Genomic DNA, 22,893 nt, shown 5'->3' with positions numbered 1-22,893 from the left:
AATTGATATTAATTTAGAGCAGATTATGCTCATTATATGACAAAAAGAAGTAGTTGAACGTTGTTCTTGGGTGCTGTGGCAACAACTCTTGGATTTGCTTAAGCCTGGAGCACACAGAGGAAACATTACATTGGACACGGACATCATGAGAACAGGAAAACCTTTGTGGACGGCGTCAGATCCAAACCCAGGACCTTCTTGTAACTACTGGGACATTGCGATGTCTCTGTCTGTCCTTGGAGAATACACAGCCTTACGCTAAGAAATCCTTCACGCCCGCGTGTTTACTGCCATCCTCCTGAACTTCCAGGCACCGTTCATCCAGTCCCCAGACTCCACGACGCCTCCGCTCACAAAACACCTGAGTCGGAGGAAAAAATCCCCCCCATCCTCCTCCTCCTCCTCCGTTTCAACTGTTGAGCCTGTCCCCTTCCTGTGCAACCGTCTCCGCTCAAGGGACGACGTGTTTGTTATTCTGCCCCTTCGTGGGCAGGCCTCTGCCGGCCGCCAGCTTGTATATCCCACACCATTAACAACGTGACAGGAGGAGTTAGCTTGACTGGCATGTTTATTGTTCAGTTGACTGGACCGTGCTAATGAGGCCTTTGTGCTGCGCTGGGCCTGCAGGATTAGCCCGGCATCACAGGACAAGCACAAACAAGACCCACTGTCACTGACCATTTCCCTGAGAGCGCCCAAACATACCTACACAACACAGACGCTGCACACATGAACGCAAACACTGGATCTGTGCTGCGTTCAGGTGCTCACGCTGAGCAAGTTCAAGAGCATTGAGGGAATTGCGATTCTTTGATGCATTTAGCTGAAACAAACACAAAGTGGTTGAAAGTAAGTTTTTGTAGCTTTTCTAACAGAGGTCAAGCATGGTGGCCTCGCACTGTAACAATAAAATTAAGACGGGAAAATTAGCATTATTTATGCATATAATTGATATTTTAATATTTTATTACCCTGGAAAGGCAGACACACACGGCAGCCGTGGAAAGGAACTGGCTGTCCTCTAACAGGTCAACAATGAAGTCAAGTCTCAGTAAACTAGCCTACGTTTGGAGCCACAGTGACAGTGGATAATAACAATCTTTAAATGTATCTATAGATTTCGGAAGGAAGTGAGGAAACTGAATTAATTATTAATTAGTAAAATCATAGAGGGGACTCTGAGTCATAGGTTGAGACACAGGGCTCTGATTACATGTGATTTGATGGATAAAAAAAACGTATCACTTTGGTTTGTTGTACAGGAGGTGAGGTGTAAGGAGTAAGTCAGCTATTTACCCTGACCTCCACTGAAGTGCATGCTACATACATGTACTTTATTTTACAGTCACACAATTTTAGGAATTGATTAGGTTTATTTTGATGCAGTTAGAATAGTATTTACCCATATATATATATATACAGATGTGGACACAATTGTTGGTACCCTTCTGTTAAGGAAAGAAAAACCCACAGTTGTCACTGTAATAACTCAAAATGGTGGTTTTATTTGTCCATGTCTACATTCATATTACATAGTATACATAAAACTGGTTTTATGCTTATATAAATCACAAACCTTGTATTTAGTGATAAATATAAAGTGTTCAAGCAAACTGGTAAAATAAGATGTATGTTCAATAAATAATTGTAATGAATAAAAAAAAGTAATTATGGAATAAATCAATAGATTTGTCTATTACAGTCTGGTATTTGTAATTTGCAAAAAGAGTGCTACAGGAATGAGTTTTAAAACCCAGCAATTAATTAGGCTACATGAATTCTCCTCCTGTTCCTTCATCCTAAAGTCTGTGGCTTTTTGGTCACATTATATTCCAGGCTTTAAACATGTCAGTAAATATCCCAGTGCTGGTTTCCATAAGTCTGGTACTAACAGGTGTCTGGATGAGACTACAAAGGTTGTCAGGAAAGTTAAACATCATCACACTGAACATGAAAACTGCTTTAGTCACCAGTCCAGCTTTACCATAGCAAACTGCTCTTAACTTCATAAGAGGCTTTTAAAAGGCTTCTGTAGAAAAGGTCAGAGCTAAATCAAAAGCTAACATTAGCTTTTAACGTGTGGTGATTGTATTTAAGTTTCAGATATCATAAAGTGGTTCATTAGTGAGTCATTTTGAATAATAAGGGATAATCCTGCTGAACAAAACCTGTCAGTTTCATTAACTGTTTTTTATGTAATATTCCAAACAAAGAGAAGAACTTTGCTTTTTGTGGATGGAACCAGCCTGGTGCTCATCTCGGGGCTGGCCTATTATAACATCTCAACCCTGCAGCATTCTACACACTAGTTACTGTATGTAGCATCACAGTTGGAAATGTGTGTGTGACATGTAGCACCTTGTCAGCAAGAGTAACACAGATGTGACAGGAACATATTTAACGTGGCTCTCATATTTATTTGTCATATCTATTTGCTGTTGTAAATAGTTCACATAGAGAAAAGCTGTAGCGTGATAACAGCGTGCAGCAGCTCACTGGCTGAGCTCGACTTCACTCTGGCAGCGTTCTGACTCTGGGTGGGGGGCGTTGGGTTTGTGTTCCTCACTAAATAATTGCCCCTGTGTTCACAAATGAGCCCCAGCAAAACTATGACACTCAACGCACCACCCTTTTTTATTTTCAAGCTCCCTTTGTTTAATTTTCTCCAGATCCTCGGCGCTGTGACTTGAAGGCAGCACCGCGGAGGGCAAGACAGCGCTGACAGCTCTCACACACTGTAGTCCTCAATTAATACAGACACTCTCTTGTCTTCCCGGCCTCCCCCTCTGTCTCACACACAGTCTTCTATTCTAGTGTATCCAGCATCACTCACCATGGGCGCGTCCTGGAAGACGTACCTAGCTACCTGCCCCGCCCCCCCGGCCTGTAGGCTAATAGCTGCCTGGTGATTTATGGTTTGTTCTGCTAATCGTCGGCAGCGACGGTGTTAGCTCCATTAGCTCTAATGCTATAGCTGATAAAATAAGCTGCTATTGATGAACTGTGGTAATGAGGCTGTGGGCCACATGATTAAAGTCTCCCAGCAGTGTGATAGTGTGTCACCACCTGCACCCGCAGTTCATGGGGTTTTTGTGGAAGTGATGTGATGCAATCATTTCCATCGTCTTGTGAAATCTGTTGCATAAAGAACTTTTTTATTTTGTTTTATTTTATTCTTTTTTTTTTTGGGAACAAAGACACATCCTACGCAGTGTCAGTAATGTGCCCCTTCATGAAGTGCTCAGTGAGTGCACCTCAACTGTAAGAAATGGGTCTTGAACCTGTCATGCTTCTTGCACCACGTTGCAACCACCTTAAAAACAGCATAACATTTTCTCCAGGATCTCGACAATAGCTGAGTCTCACTGTCATATTGAATCATATATTTTAAATTCAAAATGAAATATGATTGCAATGCAGAACAATACATCATTTTTGTATTTAATTCATTTAAATCTGTGGTGAATTAAATGGACACACCCAGTCTAGACGTCTGACACTCAGAAACCCAACTGAGTTCATTTACTGAGGTACAGTATCAATATACATTTCATGCTGCTTTACACTCAACTACATTTCAAAGGTTGATATTGTATGGTGTGACCTTTTGTGTATATATAATTAACACTGCTTATATTAAACAGCATTAGCATGTCAGCAAAAGAGGCATGCAAACAAAATTAAGTTGCTCATAGACAGTTTAGCTGTGACTTAATTCAGTAATTATACCAGCAGCTCATGAGTGACATACGATAACATCTGTTATGACTAAGCACAACTTGAGCTAAGTTATTGGCATTGGAACATCATAACTTTAATTAAAATTTAATTAACTCTTCTATGAAAAAGTTACAAAGTGCTTTACAAGAAAAGCAACAGCAAAATTCAAAGGTATAAAAGTAGAATGAAACAATCTTAGATCAATTTAACAAAAAAGTCCAGACACTTAAAAATACAATATAAAAACAAGAAAAAAACCCAACATAAATTAAATGTATAAAAGAGTTTGTTCCCTTATGGTTCCCTATTCCACTGATTAAACCTTATGCTGGCAAAACATAAATGAAATTAAGGAGGACGTCCCACTGATTCATATTCATATGTTGTAACATGACACCTGACACTGCTACTCCACCCACACAGCACATCATCACTGCAACAAAAAAAAGAAGAGATTTATGAGCTTCATGTAGCTGGAGCTGTCCATGGTGCTGATCCTTCCACTCTGTGAGGCAACAGCTGCCAGATGTTGAACGGAGGGCGACTGGACTTGGTTGAAGATACTTGATGTTTCATCTCACATCCAAAAAGACTCTTTAGTTCACTCAGGTCAAGTCTCCCTAGATTCATCTTCTGGCGTTGTATTTACAGTTGCATTTCTTGTGCCTGCAGATTCATCCGATGAGTACAGTCATTATGACCTATACCGGTACTTTATGACTGTTTTGGAGTTAAACAGCCAGCCATTATATTTATCTGAAACAAACACCTCTTTCTCAACCACCCTGTGTGTCTCTGTCCTGCTGTCCTGTGCACACAGCCCTTGTTATGTATAGTTTATATTACTTAACACCTTTCCTAGACGCCAAAATCTGCATGTAGAGACAATGCAAATATGTGTGTTAGACTCCAGCCCCCGTGCTTTTCTTTTTCTAACCTCATATTTACAGCTTCCATGTCGCCTGTGCCATAAAAAAAAACAAAAAAACACAATGACAGCTTCTTTATAAATGTCCTGCACCTGGTCCCTGTCCAGAGCTTTTATATAAAGCATATCTCCTTCTGTTCACAGACGCACCGAAATGTCTGTTAAACTGCCCCCCTAGTGAGTAAACAAGATGGAACCTGCAGTGCCAGAGCAGTGTTTCAAATTGAGAGCTAGCAGAATATGACAGCTCCTTTAATGCTGCTCTTAGACATTCATTATCATTAAGATGTTGGTTTCCATACCTGCTTAAGTAAGCATTTATCCCCAAGCTGTTAGGTCTCCTTCAGCACTCTCCCTCTCTCTCTTTCTCTTTCTATCCCTCTCTCTCCCATTGCGGGCAAATTTGCAACCCGGCTTTGCATCAGCAGTTACAAAAGGAAGGCGCTTTTTTATACTTCTCTTGATGCTCGTCCAAGAAATTGATGTACAGGATGCATCTGGGTCTTAGAGAGAGAGAGAGAGAGAGAGAGAGAAGAGGGGGGGTGAGAGAGTGTGTTTTAGTGTGAGTGCACTTTGCATTTCTCCAATTCCCTCCTGTTTCCCAAAGACTATTACTCTAACTTTTCATCCATATCCAGTTGACAAAATAAAGACATTTTATTAAGGTTCTCTCTGTGCCTGGGCCTGTTTAATGAAATGAATACCTCTGCAGCCTTTATGTGCGTGCATGTATGTGTGTTCTTAGATTTGTGTGTGCATCTCATTTGAAAAGGAGGCTGCCTTTTCCTTTTTTCTCTCTCTCTCTCTCTTTCTCTTGTGTGCAGCGTGGCCATTTTGATGCCTGCATCCTCTAATGAGAAACCGTGTCTCTCCTGGCTCGGTGTTTATTACCGCCTTTCTGTGTATCTGTGAGATACTGGGCCGTGGGAGTAATTAATGTAGGGCGTAATTGTCCAGCGAGTGTCTCCTCAGACCTCGGATCCCACCTTCACCCCAACCCTGAACTCTAATAAGCCCACAGGGACGACCCCAGCGCGCGCAGCAGCGTTAGCGGAGGAGGCTGGGTAATTAGTGTGCGAGCGTGCACCCGGCACACCCAGCAGGACGGAGGTTAAATGACGAGGCATGGTTTTTCATGTGGAGAACACCCGTTCTGTTGGACTCAGCGCTCAGATGGAAAACAATCAGTTCAGCCATCAATGACAAATCCAGACTTGTTTTAGACCGGATAAAAATTCACAACAAAATTAAAACTTCTTCCTAAGCATTAGAGAATGAGTGACAGAGAGCTGGTAAGCGGGGGCGTCGAGTTCCACATTGTCATGTTTCTTAAAATCGTCAAATTTCAAACACTTCACGCTGCTGCTTCACGATGACTTTGTGTGAACTGTTGACTGCAGCTTCAAAGCAGCAGTAGGCGTTTCATGTTTTCAGCACCACATGGGGTTTCACCTCAGCCAATGGTACAGTACGGTTTTAGTAAATTCTCAAATAGAAGCCCAGGTTTTGAAGGGGACATACAGTATAATGGAAATACCACTTTTTAACATATATTTGGGTGTTTGTCCCCAAAATGTGAGAATTGACAAAAAACAAATCTGTAATGTGCAGGCTCCCTAGGTTGAAATCTATGTGGTTGTGGTTGAGAACTGGAACATGAATGAAGCAGCTTAGAAACTGTTCAAACGGGCAATCTAGTGGGCTTTGAGAGGTTTCGTACATTCACAAGAACCTGCACAGAAACAGACTCGGCTTCTAACTAAGACCAGCTTTTATTTGCTCAAACCTGTGGCCAGACCCGCCCAGTACGGAAGATCAGAGTTTGTTTGAGACTCATCTTTTATTTGATTTACGGGACTCAAAACATGTTTTAAAACACTATCTTTACTTAACATCCAAAATTTTACAGTGTACAGTATGCGCCCAAAGATTGTGATTTATGACATTTTAAATGTAATATAATATTATTATATTGCAACCATAGCAGTATTCCTCGCAGCCTGCTGAGTCCAGCTCTCATTTCACAGCTTTGCATTTCTTTTTTTAAATTAGAATTAATTAGCTGAACCTGAATCATTTACAACATAACACTAATGTTAAAATCTTAATGGCACAGAAATAATGATCCAGCGCTGTAATGTAATAACACTGACAGGCTCCATTCTGCATGAGGAAAAAGTTGCTGTAAAAGTTCTTCCCTGCTTTTTTCTCTAAACCAAATATGCCTGAACCACACTCCACCGTGTGAATCCTAATTGCTGAGGCCCGTTTATAAAAACACAGTAAGCTGACGGCCGGCCACGAAACAGAAGCCTCCCGCCCTCAGTTGCCCTTTTCGCTCCTACATTACACATCTACTCTGTCAGACATCTGCAAAAGGCCAAACCATATATCCCCGTCCACTTTTACAGCCTGCCAATAAGAAGTGAAAGTGGCTCCGACGCTGGCATGAAATACAGGAGTATCAGCTCTACAGGAGGCTGTGTGTGTGGAGTATTGACAGAGGGACTGGTGCCTCTGTCAGCAGTGAGTGATGTCCCATGATACTAGCGCTGCCTTCAATCTATCAATGGGTAATAATTATGTGTACATTTATGACAAGGGACCCGGGTTTAATGGATCAATTCGCTCACACTCCAATTCCCATTCTGCACATGGATTTCCTGTCATTTTCATGAAGGATTTTGCATCAGAAGAGGTCTCTCTCTCTCTCCCCCTCCCTCTCTCTCTCGCTTTCCCCCTGAACCCCGATCAAACATATTACTTCCTAATCCAGAGCTGCCTTTAACAAACGATGGCTGCATACATTTTTAATGCTTTCTTTTTTTATTCTGTCTTGATGTTTTCCCCCCCTATGGACAGATGTGCTGCTGGCAGCAATAATCCCTGATTCAGGAGGCTTGAATACCACAGAAGCTCATTAGCGGCAAATGCTCATGGTATCTGCCACTAACTTATATGGCTTATTAAAAAAGAATATCATGTAAAGCACAAGTATAATAGTATCTGTCATTGAACCCTGGAGAAAATCCACATTTACAGTCACACAGGAGACCTAAGTATAATATGAATAATACAAATACATGTGGAATATGAACATTGTGAAAATTAGGGATAACATTAAAAACACTGTATAGGCCTACTTTTTATATTACAGTACTGCATGAGGCAATTATTCAAAATGAATCTGGAGATCTACTATACTATGCACACACTGTAAACTTATATAATAACCTAATTATTATAAAGGCCTAATGATTAAAAATAGTGTAGATATGGACATCAGTAAGTATGTGTATTGACTTATATAAAACATAGTTGCCAGTACAAAAATGATTAGGGTTAGTTATGATGGCATTAACAAATGCTGGAGAATCTTACAAATATAATATTTTAGAACTGAAATCTATGACCAGCAAATGAATGAATGAATGAATAGTTAATTTTAGTCATACAACAACAAAAGCTGTTCATTTGTGCTAACAACACATCATTATACATAATTACACCCATTCATTTCACACAATAATATTCATAAAGGAATAGGCTGAAGTCCTAGGCTTATTTTTTCCCTATCCATAGTTCAGAATGTACTCTAATTTGTAATCCTTAATTATTCTACATCTGACTACATTTCCTTCTAAAATTGTGTTTCTACCCCCCCCCCCCTTCTACTACTACTACTACTACTACAGGAAACTCCCTCCAGAGTGTAGAAATTTGGCCCGTTCACACCGTGAAGCAGCCTCTGCTACACTTGCCACTGATATGTTATAGTGACCCCGCCAGAATCACCAGAGGACCCCTCCTGCATCTCGGCCAATCATCTCAGTTCACTGGGCAGGCAGCGCCGCTTCGCGAGCATCGCAGCGGCGCTCTGCCAAACTTTGTCAAGCTCCGGTACAAATGACAGCGATGGGTGGAAAGCATGTTGGAGCGGCCAGTGACCACACATCCAGTCCCACGCTGCTCCTCCTCCTGCTGCTGCTGCTGCTGCTGCTGCTGCTGCTGCTGCCGCCACGCTCTGCTGACAGAAATAAAAGCAGCAACTCGCTCCCCCCGCCCCCCCGCTGAGCCAGGACTCTGTGAAAGTCAGCATAATGTCCAACACTGTATTTGAGGTCAAATTTAGGGGCATATCTCATAAAGCTGTAGTATTTACTATTTTACTGTGGTGTGGTGCAGGTCAACATAGTTTTTTTTATTTTATTTTTTTTAGTATTGACAGCTCATAGAGAGAACTTTGACCTCCAGCAGGATTACCAAGCAAAGCCGGTTACTGCTGTGTGACTCAGAGCTGTGTGACTAAGGTCTTAACTTATGTTTATACAGCACAGTCACCACACTGTAGTTTTCATCTTCTGATCAGTCAAGGATTAGGGGTGAATGGTTATTTAAGAGTGAACTGAAATACTACTGTGGTTGTATTGACTGGCTTTCTGCCCAATGTGAGTTTGGGTTAATAAGAAATAATTATAAGAGAAACTCCAAATAGGCAGCGAGAGCCCTTGACTTTGACCGATATTTACTCACTGTAACAGAATGAGTGAGGATGCACATCTAAATTAAAAATAATCTACCATCACATTTAAAGGTGGAGTATCAGCTCTGCCATAATAAACCATTGTGGTTTATTACATTGTTGGTCTTATTTTATAAGATAAATAATAATTGTTGAACTCCTATAACCAATCACTGGCAGTCTCTCTTATTCATGAACAGTACATCCATGATGAAAGGAGATATGGCTCTTAAATGCATTTATTTAGTGCATCATTGGTGACTATTCCAATATAAAATCAAAGTTAATCAAATAGCCACAAACATACTGCCACACATGGATGCAACTGATGTAATAAACCTGTTTTAATCCAGACTTATATGTTTTTTCTTATTTCAAATATTGACTCTGCACTATTTTTTTTTTTTTTTTTTTTTTTTACCACTTGGAGGCAGCAGAACAGGCAGGAAACACACTGACATACAGCATGTTATGTTATATGACACATTAAATATACTTTTTTTTTAAAAATCAGCATTGGTGAATCTAGAGTTAATTTTTCATCTTCAAGTTCTGATTTTGGTCTCCACCACCTCCCTTGGTGCTGAACATATAAACACATGGTTGATCAAAGCTGTGAGTTGAGAAAAGCTTAAGTCATATCATATTATCCTTTTGCTTTGTTATTACATGAGACACCTTCCACATGATTTCACTCACTGTCAGTAGATGAAAACAACTATTAGCTTGTTGAGTAACTTTAGCTTGATAAGGCTTCTTCATACTTATCCATCCATTGTTGGAAATAATCTAAAACCTGCACATAGCCACAGCTAACACCATGTTCCCGGTAGAAAGATGAATAAATCCTCTGCAACCTGTTCAACTTGACTCTGTGCTTTTTATCTGAACAGTGATGTAGCGCTTCCTCTGTCGAACGTCTGTGATCGCCGCAAACAATCTCTCTTACTCCAAGTTGTCCAGGACTTGTTGACTTCAGCTTTGAATTCACGCTGTGTCATGTCTGCTTCCCTCTGATTCATAAAGAATTAGCATATTGTCAAATTATCTTTTTTTTTTTTTCTGTTGGAAATCTCGATGGAATTTGCATAACACAATTCCACTGAGTCATCCCTGTGTAACACTGTGCTCCTAAATGGAAAATGCTGCTTTAGGCTCCAGCTGGAGGAAAAAAAAAGTGCCTGTTGCTCGAGTTGACAGTGATAAGCCTTTTGCTTCCTATCCTGAGAAGGGATTGAATTATTGGTCCCGGTGGCCAAGTCTTACATAAGAAAATGACTGTCTGAGATGCCTATCACTCCCACAGTGCTGACATTCTCTCACCGTGCCGTCCTGTCCTCTCAGTCTTATAGTACATGTGTTAGCTGATTATAGGCTGATTCCACTCCCCTCAGCTCTGTTATATCTCCTCTATTCACGGGGAGGTTTTGACCAAATTGCTAAAAGTCAGTGCGGATTAGTTTCGCCCACTAAGCTTCGTGATTCTCATCTTGGCATTGCCTGCTGTGGAGTGAGACCAGCAATCCATGCTACTGTATCTTCCAGATAGATGATATGGCTGCATGGGAAGCTAAAATGTTCAAAATTAAATGATTTGTAGTGTGCCACGGCTTCCAAAAATAGGTGAGGGAGGAAAGCTAGCAAGTATCCAAGGTGACCGACTGATGAAGAGCTGCAGTGCATTCTCGAACTCTGAATTATTTGAGAGGAAACTTGACAGGAAATAGAATGTCAACTCAACGTAACTAATTCTGATGTTTAGATGTAAGAGTGTTGCAAATTTGGTTGAAAATAGGTGTAATATTGTTTGATTAAATGTGTTTTTTCCTTGAAGGGACACTGCACCAATTTACTTAGCCGGGATAATTGTCATCTCCCTTCAGTACTCCGCCCGGGATTTAGCTTTCGTAACTTTCCTCCTGCAGAGGATCTACCGGCCAATCAGAGAACAGCGGGAGTAACTGAGAACAATGATTTTGAGTTTATGCGCTAAGTTATAAATTGTAGTTCACACATAACAGTCATGGACTGAAAAAATGTGTATATCACTTTTTACGGGTGTATTTTTTTGTGATGGGGTTTCTTGAGTCAAGTAACAGCACATTTTATTGTCAGTAACGGTGACAGCATTATAACGAGGGAAAAAGTAACTTTTTATTTTACCAGTACTGAAAAAAGTAGTGCCGTTATTTTATAAAGGTTAAAAAAAAAAAATAACACCATTATTCCCATCACTGGTAAAGACAGATCCAATAGATGCAAACTTGATCAGAGCATCCACCTATAAAGTAAAGGTCTCTCAATGGAGAGTGGCCAGTCTCTTTGCACAAATGAAATGAAGTGCAGGACACTGGTTGGACCAGGCTACAGTTTACTCACCATAGGGTCTGAAAACAGCCTGTCATTACATTGCGTACTGTCTTCAGGAGAGTGCTTGCATTAGTAACATAGGATATTAAGTTTACCAGATATTTCACAAAAATACAATCAGGTTGCATCATGGGAAATGTAGAATCCAGCGTAAGAGGTTGAACGTTTCTTGCAGTGGTAATTGGTAGAGTATTGCTTTAAGCCAAAGCATATAGGATGTGCTAGCCTGATTTGCTGTGCAGTATTATCCAGGGAGAAGCTAAAGGAGACAGTGGTAGAAATCTCATTTAATCAAGAATATGTGCTTACTTCATTCCTGAAGGAGATATTACACTTTGCTCCCACTATCCTGTCTTCTTTTACTTTTCTACAGGGAACTCAAATCAATAAACACGTCCACTGTTTTGTATTTTCATTTACAATAAATCAGTGATACTACTCACTTCTCCAACATGAGGGTTTTCACTCTCAATACTAAAGTGTCCCAGCCTGCTCTGTTCCTCTGGCTCCGCCTCCATCCTGCCACTCCTCCTCGTCAGCCTCATCGTTTCCACCTGTTGCTCCAGCTGCACCTCATCTCTAATCAAGCCAGTACAGTATATAAACAGTCCCTGTCCACACACTCATGTCCAGATTGTCTCAGCCCCTCTACCAGACCTTCCAGCTCTCTTTCTGAGACTCACTTACTTGTTTCTCTTCTCTGACCACCTCTATCAGCCCTCTGTCCCTGACCATGAATATCATCTGTCTGTCTCCTGGTTCTTCTCTCTCTGTGCTGTAATGTCCAACCTAGATATGTCTCATGTGTTTAGAGTGGCTGTACTCTGGTCTGTACTTCCTCCGTGTGATTGAGGCTGCATACCAACTCTGGAAAGTTCTCCTTTTCAACTGTAATTTTAAAGGGGAACTATGCAAGTCTGGTCCGCTATTCCCCTGTGTTGCTAACCCTCCTCCTGGCCATGTGGATTTGTTTACAAGAAACTGACAGGAAATCAACCAATAGAGCGGTGCATAACGTTATATATCATACAGTACACAATCTTACTACATGTAGTCTTATCTGTCATAAACAAGAGATTATGGGTTATGAGGCACGTTTGTGTTGTGGTGAGTTGTGACGAGAGCTGGGACACCGAGTCGGAGGCTCTGATCTTACAAGGTTGGTTTTCAGCCAAGAGATGCTGGTGGAAGGCAGAGAGCCTCCATTCTCCCTGGAGCAAGTTACAAGCCATTTATTTAACTATCTACTACTACTATTACTCCAAGGGATAGGTTTCCCAATGAAAATAGGTGGGTTGAAGGCTTCAATTGAGTTTCCGTACTTGCAGAACTTAAATAGCTCATTTTATGTATTTTCATACATACATCTGTATTAGGCTGTGAAATGGGTTTATCTTGCTCTATCACCTATAGCTCCTCTGCAAAACCCTGATGACCCCTTACTCTTGTTATTACTCATCAGCACCATGACTGCATGGAATTTTGAAGTTACAGCCAATAGGTGATGATGATGATGATGATGTGACAATACACTGCAAACTCTGAAAGACACATCACACCAGGTTCAGCCCTAACACGTCGCCGCAGGGCAACAGAAACCCTCATCACTTGAACCATGTTAGCGATGTTTCCCCCGCCGTTAGCTGTGGCACATCTGAAATAAAATATAAAGCACGACACACAGAGTGTGCGACCTCTCGGCGGAACTGCCTCCTATCTCTTCACAGCAGACGTTCATCCTTTTGAACCTCCTCTCTCCGTCTTTTGTGTTGCAGTGCCGTCGTTCTGGGGGCTGGTAAACTCGGCCTGGAACCTGTGCTCTGTGGGGAAGAGGCAGTCGCCAGTCAACATCGAGACCAGCCACATGATCTTTGACCCCTTCCTCAAGCCAATAAAGTTGAACACAGGTGGACGCAAGGTAAAGACACACACACACACACTACTACTCTCCGCTGTCTGCCTGATGGATGCTGGGGCTTTGTCGACTCTCTTTTTCTCTTTCTTTTTTTTTTGTTCAGAGCTGCATTTCTAAGACGTTGCTGTGTACCGCGCTAGTGCTTGTCACTATTGTGCTGGTTGTTGTTGTTTCAGTGCTGGGTGTGTTCCTCTGATCAATGCTCCTGACTAGTGTTTGTGTTGGCAGACAATGTGAGCTATTTGTCTAACGAACGCTCTCCTGCGAGATAAAACACAGGAGATTCCACCTATTCAAGGATTCACAATGGTTCAAGAGGAGCCATAACTTTATCTGTAGAGCTTTACAGATGAAATCCCGGGGCCTAACGGCGGATTAGTGGAGCATATTGTTCATCATTCTTTCCTCCTGTACAGTGGTGCACCAAGGACAGTGCGCATCAGGAATCTGGTCCATCCTGTGCCATATGACAGCGGCTAATTGGGAAGCCCTCGCAGATGGGCCGCTTTCAAAAGTGCACAGTTGCATAGTGAGATTAATGTTATGATTAGTTTATGTTTACATGCCAGCAATGAGCACAGGGTTAGCCTTGGGCAATGATAAAGCACATAGGACGCACTGCAGAGTCCAACCTATGGAAGAGCTTCTCTAATGTCTCCATTCCAGAATAGACCTGTGTTATGCGCTTGGACGCCTGTTTTATCAGATTTCGGCACATCATTGGATGACTTTATTCATTTAAAATGAATTATAACTCTAGCCCACACTCTGGGAATTTAATAGAATAGGTAGAGAAACCTGCAATTCTGAATTGTAGGCTATACATTTTCTCTCTGGCTGAAATAAAAATTAAATTTAACAATTCTTCGCTGTGCGAGAGCTCCCCTGCTGCTTCCTCAAGGACTCCACTTTGAGAGCAGCTACCATGCAATGTTTCTGCAGAAAGGACATCATTCACAAAGGCGCCATTTTATTGCTATTAGGATGAATCACAATGACAATACAGACACCGAGAGAGAGACTAAGAAAAAATCTCACACAGCCACCTTGAATGTGTTCTCTCCTGAAGAAGAACAAGTTTGTTGTTTTCCTCAAACACCTGAAACGAGCCTGGTCGGCACTTCCTTGATAAGTGACTTTTTGTTTGGTTGCTTGGTGATGATTTGTTGGAGTTTGGATCTCATTAACTCGTCCCCTTTATTCACTCCTTCCTGCAATATTGACAAGATATAATTGAATAATGGCGCCACCAGAGAATCTCTGCTAATCTCACTGACAAATACATTGCATTCTCTCCCTTCACAATAAAAGCCTCCTGCTGCTTTACCAGCCAGGAATGTCTTACATACAGTTGTGTTGCAGCTGTAGGGGAGTGAGCACTAAAGAAATATGTCTTCCATAGTAAAAAGAGAAAACAAACATACTGACAGCTGAAACATCAAAAAAAAATCTATTATGGCAGCAGAGGCAAGGTTCTACAATCATATAACGCTCATGTCCTTTGGATCTGGCCAGAGACCGTGCTGTGCTGCAGCCACAGTGATTACTGCTGTGTTATTGTTGGGTTACCTCCAGTGGCAGTGGGAGAACAATAGCCCATGATGGTTCTTATCTCCATGGCCATGACCATACCTCACCAAATCTTATCTGTTCTAGTCTTAACCATGTGTTTTATGGTTACCATGGCAGTGCATAGGGACTCATGACCTATGTGGTCATTTAGATTGGAGGACATGTTTTTTTTCTAATTTAAGTTACCACAGTAGGTCCTGCCAGTAAACAACATGGTTAATGTGGACACAAGTGGGCTTGTGAAAATGTGCCATTGTGTTACTCAACTAAACCGTTAATTCTCAAATAAAAGTCGAGACTCAATTAGACGCCGGTCTCCTGTACTGGGCCGGGTCTGGCTCCAGGTTTGAGCAAATAAAAGCCGGTCTGGGTCTGTTTCTATTTTCTGCAAGTTCTTGTGAAAGTATACAAAACCTCTCACAGCCACAAAGCTGCTTAATTCATGCCATAGTGCTCAAGTGGCCTGAATTAAAACATGACCCGGTCCGACCCACGAGCATTAATGTCCGGTCTGGTGTTGTTCGGCCCAGTCTGGCCCGCTGAGAACTCCGACTGACCCAAGGAAAGAGCCAGAGCACACATTTATTTAGAAGAAGTTTAATTGGGCTGATTAAACTTCTAAATGAAGTTTCCTTCTATTAGAATTGTTCTATTCTATTAGAATAGAACAATTTGAGAGTATTTTCTTTCGTTACTGAGCATAAGATTTGTTCAAAATTAAATAAAAGCCTGTCCCATATAGACGCCTGTCTCAAATATAAGCCGGATCAATATGGCAGTTGAAGCAAATGAGAGCCTGGGCTTCTATTTGAGAATTTATGGTATTCAGAATAATTATTACATTATCATTCTGTTATGGTGATATATATTGTGAGAGTTTGGTTTGGTTAACAACATCAAAACCACTTAGTAAGAGTCAGAGTCTGACACTTTGTTGACCTGTTCACTCACCGGAACTCACCGCCTGTGGATTTTGCAGTCATATTAAAACTTCACACTATGTCACCTACAGTCTGGCATGCCATATACTATTTTTATGTGTCTCTCACTATTGGAATTGTGGCAGTAAGTAAGAGATAAGCCCAACAAAGTGTCAAATTATCAGGAATGAATAGACGATGGTAGCTGGCCTCCGCTTTGCGTCAGACATTTCACACCTCCATGAAGTCCATAATTCAGAACTGTCATTTGATTGTAATCTCTATAGGTGTACTATAGGCCTTTTTAACGTAGACCTTACAGCCAATCAGGATTGAGTATTCACCCAGACCGTGGTGTAACTAACTCTAAAAGAAAAGAGCGATGGAATCTACTCTGTATTCAGCGCTCTTAAATTCCAAAGTTACACTTGGGCACTGAACAACAAGTCCCAGCCAGATTCATCACCTTTTTAATTCACCCTAGGAAACACCTCCACAGTACACAAGGTGAGGATTGGATTTGTATAGTGTTTGTTTAGTTGCATGTGTTTTATCAAGCTGCGGTGTTTTGAGCTCTCAGGGCCACCGTAGTTAAAGGGTTTTCAGGGTGATGGTGTTGTAACGCTGTGCAGACTCCCTGAAGGCAAATTTGTGATTTTATGCTAATACATTTCTACATGGCTGGTGAAGTTAAAAATAGACAGCGAGAAGTGAAAATGAGCTTTCATTCACTCAAGGTTGGTTTTAGCTGCCTGGATGTTAATATTTATGAATCTGACAGACAATTACTGTGCTATAGATTTGAAAATGTAAAAACTGTAAAAATCCCTGAACCTCTTTGTAATTGTATCACAATTGACACATTGTATTTGTTACTTCCCTTTGACAACACGTTCCCATCAGGTCTGAGACAGCTCACATTCACACCCACACACGCACACAAAACAAACACAAGTCCAACTTTCTCATTTGTCTCTGAGCAAAGTTTCCAAAAGTCCAAAAGCCATTTTGGACTCTTTCCTTCTCTTGCTTTATCTCCCGCCCCCCCTCTCTCCCTCTCTCGCTCTGCAGTGGCCTAAATGTAATCTGTTGTGTCTCCATCTCTCTGAGCACCTGAGCTGTCAGCTGGTGAACACGAAGCCGGCTTCACCTTGTCAGTGCTGATTCATCCCCGCTCCGTCTCTGGCTGTTTGGCAGCCAGTCAGCCTTGGCCAAACACGCTACAGAGATCGGTAAAGAGCTATATCCGCTTCCACTCGCCGTAGCTCAGCTCGCCACCTCGACACGGAAAGAGCTTAAGCCTGCTTGCTGCCCTCAGGAGGAAAGCAAAGAGAAAGATTAACCTCCCCTAGTGCCCCCCCCCCCCCAAAAAAAAAAAAATAAAAATAAATAAACCCTACACACCCATACAAAAAAGCCGACTGCACGGAGAAGATGACCTCCTGCTTTTAATAGATTTTCCGTGCTGCCCTGTATTCTGGCTAATGAATAGTTAAAGAAAATTTAATTGACCTCCAAAGAGAAATTTTAATTAATGGTGGGGAAACATGCAAGGCTATGCACGATGGATTGAAGGAATCACAGTTATTAAAAAGGCAGTATTAATTGAATATTTACTCTGCCATAGATAAGCTGCAATTACTTGAAGAGATTTTAATGAATTTAATCACTTTGGAGCTGGAGAGGTGAAAATAAAATGATTTTGGAGTCCTCACTCGCTTCCCTGCACATGTACGGAGCAGGATTACATATCCTTTGTCTTTTTTTTTCCTGCTTTATTTCAGTTAAATGTATAGGGAATCTATAAGCAGTGTGAAATCAGTGGTTTTCCTCACATTAGGGGACAAGAGGCTCTCCTGCTTTTTGTTCTCTCCCTTTGAAGTGAGGTATGTGCGTCGTGAACATCGGCACCAGGTGGTGGATTCCATAAAAAAGGGATATTTGGTAATGACGTCTCATTAAGTGCAAGTCTGAGTTCAGCACAAGTCGTGCTTTTTAAAGCTTTTTAATCACATTTCTGTTGCTAAACAAGCACCACATGCCTCAGTGACAATCTGTGTCCCATCTGAACAAGGGCAAATTCTCTACAGCTGCTTCTGTCTCATTTCCTCTTCTTCTATCATCCTCTGGTCCTGATCAACCTGATGTGGAAATCAGACAAGCAGGCAAGTGTGTGTGTGTGTATGTGTGTGTGGGTGGTTGCACCCACTACTGCCAGCCCTGAATCTGCCTAATTACAGGAAGTGTCAGGTTGAACAACAAGCAGCAGGCTCTCTGATGGGCCGCTGGAGGTGAGAGCCACATTCTCTGGTCTACTCCGCTGGTCAACCAACAGCCAATCAGAAGCCAGCATGGACGGCCAACCAGTCACTCTCTCTGGCTGCACATATGTAACGTAGGCCCGCGGCTGTAGCCACAGTCATGAGGTACCAGTAAGGAGAAGTGACGACGTGTGGTGGTTAACGGTACTGAAGTTTAACTCACTCACGCATAAAAGACGTGCTAACCCACTTGCCTAGTGGTCATTGACCTCTTGGGGAGACGGTTAGCATCGTCGCCCACGGTGCGGGAGAACAGGGTTTGAAACCCGCTCAGGGCAGACCAGAACAACATCGGCCACACATACAGTATGTGAAGTTTGGTGCTGATTCTGCTGCTGGCTCCTGGTTGGCTCAGACATCCCAGGTGTTCCCAGGTATCTAAGTGGTCCAGACGTGCACTCTTAAATTCACTGTACCAAGTTTCCGTGCCGACCCACAAAACTCCGGGCTGCTCTGATGATTCACCTCCAGACTGCAGGCTGCAGTGCTCTCATCTCCCCCGAATTGATCCGTAGATTGGTGAAGCAAACACTTCTGTTGTGGTGGAGAAACACACCAGAGTTTATCTTCTTGTAGGATTTTTTTTTTCTTTTTCTTTTTTTTGTTGTTACCTAGCAACAAGTATAATGAAATTCAAAGTAAGATATGTGTGCGTTTTATTCAGTCATTGAGTAGTTGCTCCTCCCTGGTTGTTAAAATCTGTGTGTGTTGGTGGAAAACAGCCACACTAGCATTAGCAACTTTGTGTGGTTTGTCCACAGTAAAGGCTGACCGGCTGTAACATACAGTACAGTATGTAACTCTTTTAGTCACAAATGTCATCTGTCTTTTCCCAAGCTGAACTTGATCATCATACAATCTGTGTTGAGTTTCGGTAGTCTCTACAGCATTTCCTTTGGTATACTGTAGGATATAAAACACTAGATAGAAGTATCTCTATGATGTCAAATGTGGTACAAAATTTAAAAAAAAAAAATTAAAAAGGCAGACTGGCAAACTCGTCTGCTAGAAAAAGAGTCATATTTACAAACCTACACATACGTAGCTGTGAAAAGTGAATGCTACATCAGCTTTTTTAAAAGGTGGAAAGGGAGGGGTACAACATAATATATTCTGATGATAACATATTCAACTCTATACAACTAATGGTTGCACATAATACAGTTATTAGTTTATTAGGTGGTAATAATAGGTTGGAGTTAGATTCAAATAAAAATAGTATATATTCTTTAAATTTGTATGAATTATAATTCAAAAAGGTTATGAGAGCTTCTGTGACTTCTACTTGTTCCTGACTCTTGGATCCAATAACCAACTTCAGCCTGTGAGTGTGACAGGGACACATTCATATTCCCACCATGTACAAATGGTTGCTGCTGTATACATAAGCGTCAATAGCATGACAAGTATGAGTCTGCAAACACGAGCTGATGTGAGCTGTAAAAGATGGAGAATTCATTACAGTAACATAAATATTCAATTATGCAAATAGTAGATTCAGATTAATTAGACACAAGTTTGGGTTGGCTGAACCAATGCAGTTGTCGCAGCATTACAAAAGGGAGTAGGCCCAGTGCAGGAGAACGGCAATTACTATCATCTGACAGACGCCCCTTCTCACTCAAGGTGGGAGACTGCTCTAATTGCCTCGGCGATGCAGGGGCCTGGAGGACAAGGGATTCTTCTCATGTCTCCGGCTCCACAGATAGCTGGACGTGTAGCAGTGATGTTGGAGCCAGCATCCATGGCACATCCATCTGTGGGCCTGCATCTCAATTACAAACTGCTCAACAAAGGCCCAGAACAAAGAGAGAGGGGGGTGGGGGTAAGAGAACAGAGGAAAAAGGCTGCATCCAGTGTCAATGACCCAGAGGATCTCAAGATGTTCCAGTAGGTACACCTCGATGGCTCGCTTTAAAAGCAACTGAGCGCCGTAGTTGCAAAAATCCAGAAAAAGAGAGAAACGTTGACTATATACTACGCAACAGCAAGCAGCTGGTTGAAGACAGATGGTTGTTTTCATGCAGCCGCTTCCTTTACGAGCAAAACAAGTACTTTTTTCACACGTTTTGGATCAGAACCTTGTAACAAGTCTCCAAGATCTACTAAAGACTACTGAGGGAACAGGGTATGCTCAATTCTCCAGCTACTGACATTACTGCTCTTTCCACCTCAAGATTTAAAGTGAAATTGCTTCCTTGACCTTAGAGGTCCATATAGTATAAAGGTAGAGGTCCATGTGTTCTTTGATTATAACTCAGATCTAGGTTTAAGATTGATACTGTGAAAGTACCAAAGTGCTCAGTCATTATGACAGCAACAAAAGAGGAAGTCTGAGGAGGAGGAGGTTATGGTGGACGAATGGATCGACAAAAAACAGTTTGATACCATTAGCACGGTTTTTGATTCTCATTTGAAACCAGTAGTTTGTAATGTAACCATAACAACAGATATCAGTTGATGTTGAGGAAACATTGTTACGGGTCGGATCAGAGGCTTGGCAAAAACAACCTGTATGTTGGTTCAGGTCGGAGGACTGGGCGTGGCTTTGTCTTCTAAGTGATGAGTAATCACTCCAACTGTCATACCCTTGATTATTTCTCAGGTTCTTGGTCTAGACAACGGTTATCTGTGGGAAATTAAAATCTGGTATTCCACCAAACAAACAGTATAGTATTATTAAAGGGATAGTTCATCTTTTTTAAAGTGGGATTGTATGAGGTACAACCCCACTGAGAAACCCGGGTGCAGTTCCAGATAAAAAAATTAAAAAATCCAAAAAGCTGAACTATCCCTTTAAGTTAAGTGTTGGTGGATAGCCTCGCATTGCTAGTCTTTTAGTACTGGCTTTGTCAGTGCTACTGCTGTTTATCAGTGATTGTTTGAATTGTACATCCTAGTCAAACCGTCCCTATACTTTGGACAGTAGACTAGCACAGTGGACCCTGGGGGAAGCGCTGAATTTGGGTCTGATTTCAAAGTTAATTTAACAACACAATGAAACGCTTGATAGTATGTTCAGTACATTTATCTGTTGTGCTGTGTTTCCTGCCTGACTTCAATGGGCTGCATGTTCCCACTCAGTATGTGGTCTGCGTTTCCTCCCAGGTCGTTGTCTCGCCGTTGTGTTTGCTGGCCTGGATTGGAGGTAGCAGATTAGAAAAAGTGTGTGCTCCTGGATTTATGTTTTTTTTTGTTTGTTTGTTTGTTTGTTGTTGTTTTTTTTGGGGGGGTGGGGGGGTATTTGCGTGAAGCAGGCAGACGGTTAGTGTGTGCATTTAGTGTGCGCAGCAGCATATGGCTGGATGATTCAGAGGGAAGTGGGTCAGAGTTAGCGGTGTTACTGCTGCAGTCTCACAGCACAGAGGGAGTACTCTGACACGGTGCAGCATGATACACAGGGCTGCCACCATCTTTGCTTTACAAATAGCTCTCATACCTCTGATGAACAAAAATATATAGCCTTTCACAAGAATTTGCTTCAGGGAAAATAGTGATTTATGATTGATTTATTAAATCATATTAAATGAGTATTTTTTTCTCTCTTATGGTGAAAAATTTAAAACAAATCTGGAGGTCTCATGTGATCTCGGTTGGAGTCTGTCCTTTGAGAATTAGCGTGCAGCCACTCCAACCTGTTTGAAAATGTATTTTCCTCTTATTGATGGATCCCCACTCTGGTAATGACATCCCAAGAGAGGAGGCTCAGTAGGCTGGTGTCTTGTAGGGTGTAGAGCTCAGCTGGCAGTTTCCAGAGTGCACATTTCACTGTCTTTATCAGCCTTCCCCACTTGAACTTTATATTGTTCTCCTAGTTCTATTGGGCACAATGGTATCTAAAGTATTACAAAATAAATTGATTGGCCTCAGAGTCCTGTTTGTGCATTGATAAGTTCCAAGTCTCTGCACTTTGGATTTCATCGGCCTCATTTTCATTTTGTCCTCCCTCAAACTAAATGAGTATTTATACAAGTGCATTTCTTGAATGTCACATAAAGGTAGACATCTGTGTCTTCTTTTGTGATGAAGTAGGCCTTGGGTTATGTTTTGACAGGATTAGTCTACAAATAAATAGTCTGGAATCAGAAACTGAGCCTTAAAACCAGCTGTTAGGACTTCTGTATCTTTGTGATGTCATAACACTCCTGTACATGCTCCAAGCCCCGCCCACCAAGGACCCACCACCTTACATTGCAGAATTTGGTTTAACTGAATGTGTTATCTGCAACATGCTATTTTTATTAGATAAAACATAAAGAACAACAACCAGCCAATAAAATAAAAGAGTGTCAAAGCCTCCTCTCTTCTGATTGGCTGACACTAACCTGTTGTTTCTAGAGCTCCAGAGAGAAGCTGATAGAAGAGATGTATAACTACACTGAGGTGGTTTTTGGTTATTAAAACCACAAATGTATCTTTGATAGACCAACACCAATAACAGCAAAGGTGTGATTCTATAGTAACAATCCATCAAATGTGTGTGCATATTATGAAAGTGAAAAGAGAAATGATTATCATCACTCAGCTGCAGTTTCAGCTCGGCCGAATGATTCAGAGTTGATACTTAGAGTTCATTGTTTTGTGTTTAGAACCAACCTCTCAACTCTCCACACTTTCAGCAGACA

General features: G+C 41.6%; 1 protein-coding gene across 1 annotated transcript in view; it reads left to right on the top strand.

Moving 5' to 3' along the window:
* The window catches only part of ca10a (carbonic anhydrase 10 (inactive)a), a 258,968-nt gene that overhangs the window by 93,220 nt on the left and 142,855 nt on the right, over positions 1 to 22,893 (top strand). Inside the window, exon 3 of the mRNA XM_085761575.1 lies at positions 13,316 to 13,458. Within this exon, the coding sequence (XP_085617701.1) occupies positions 13,316 to 13,458 (143 nt within the window). The remainder of the gene's footprint in view (positions 1 to 13,315; positions 13,459 to 22,893) is intronic.

The sequence above is a fragment of the Trachurus japonicus genome, chromosome 19, assembly GCF_045865225.1.
Source record: "Trachurus japonicus isolate A0001 chromosome 19, Traja_1.0".
Taxonomy (NCBI): domain Eukaryota; kingdom Metazoa; phylum Chordata; class Actinopteri; order Carangiformes; family Carangidae; genus Trachurus; species Trachurus japonicus.
This window is presented reverse-complemented; position numbering and strand designations above follow the sequence as displayed.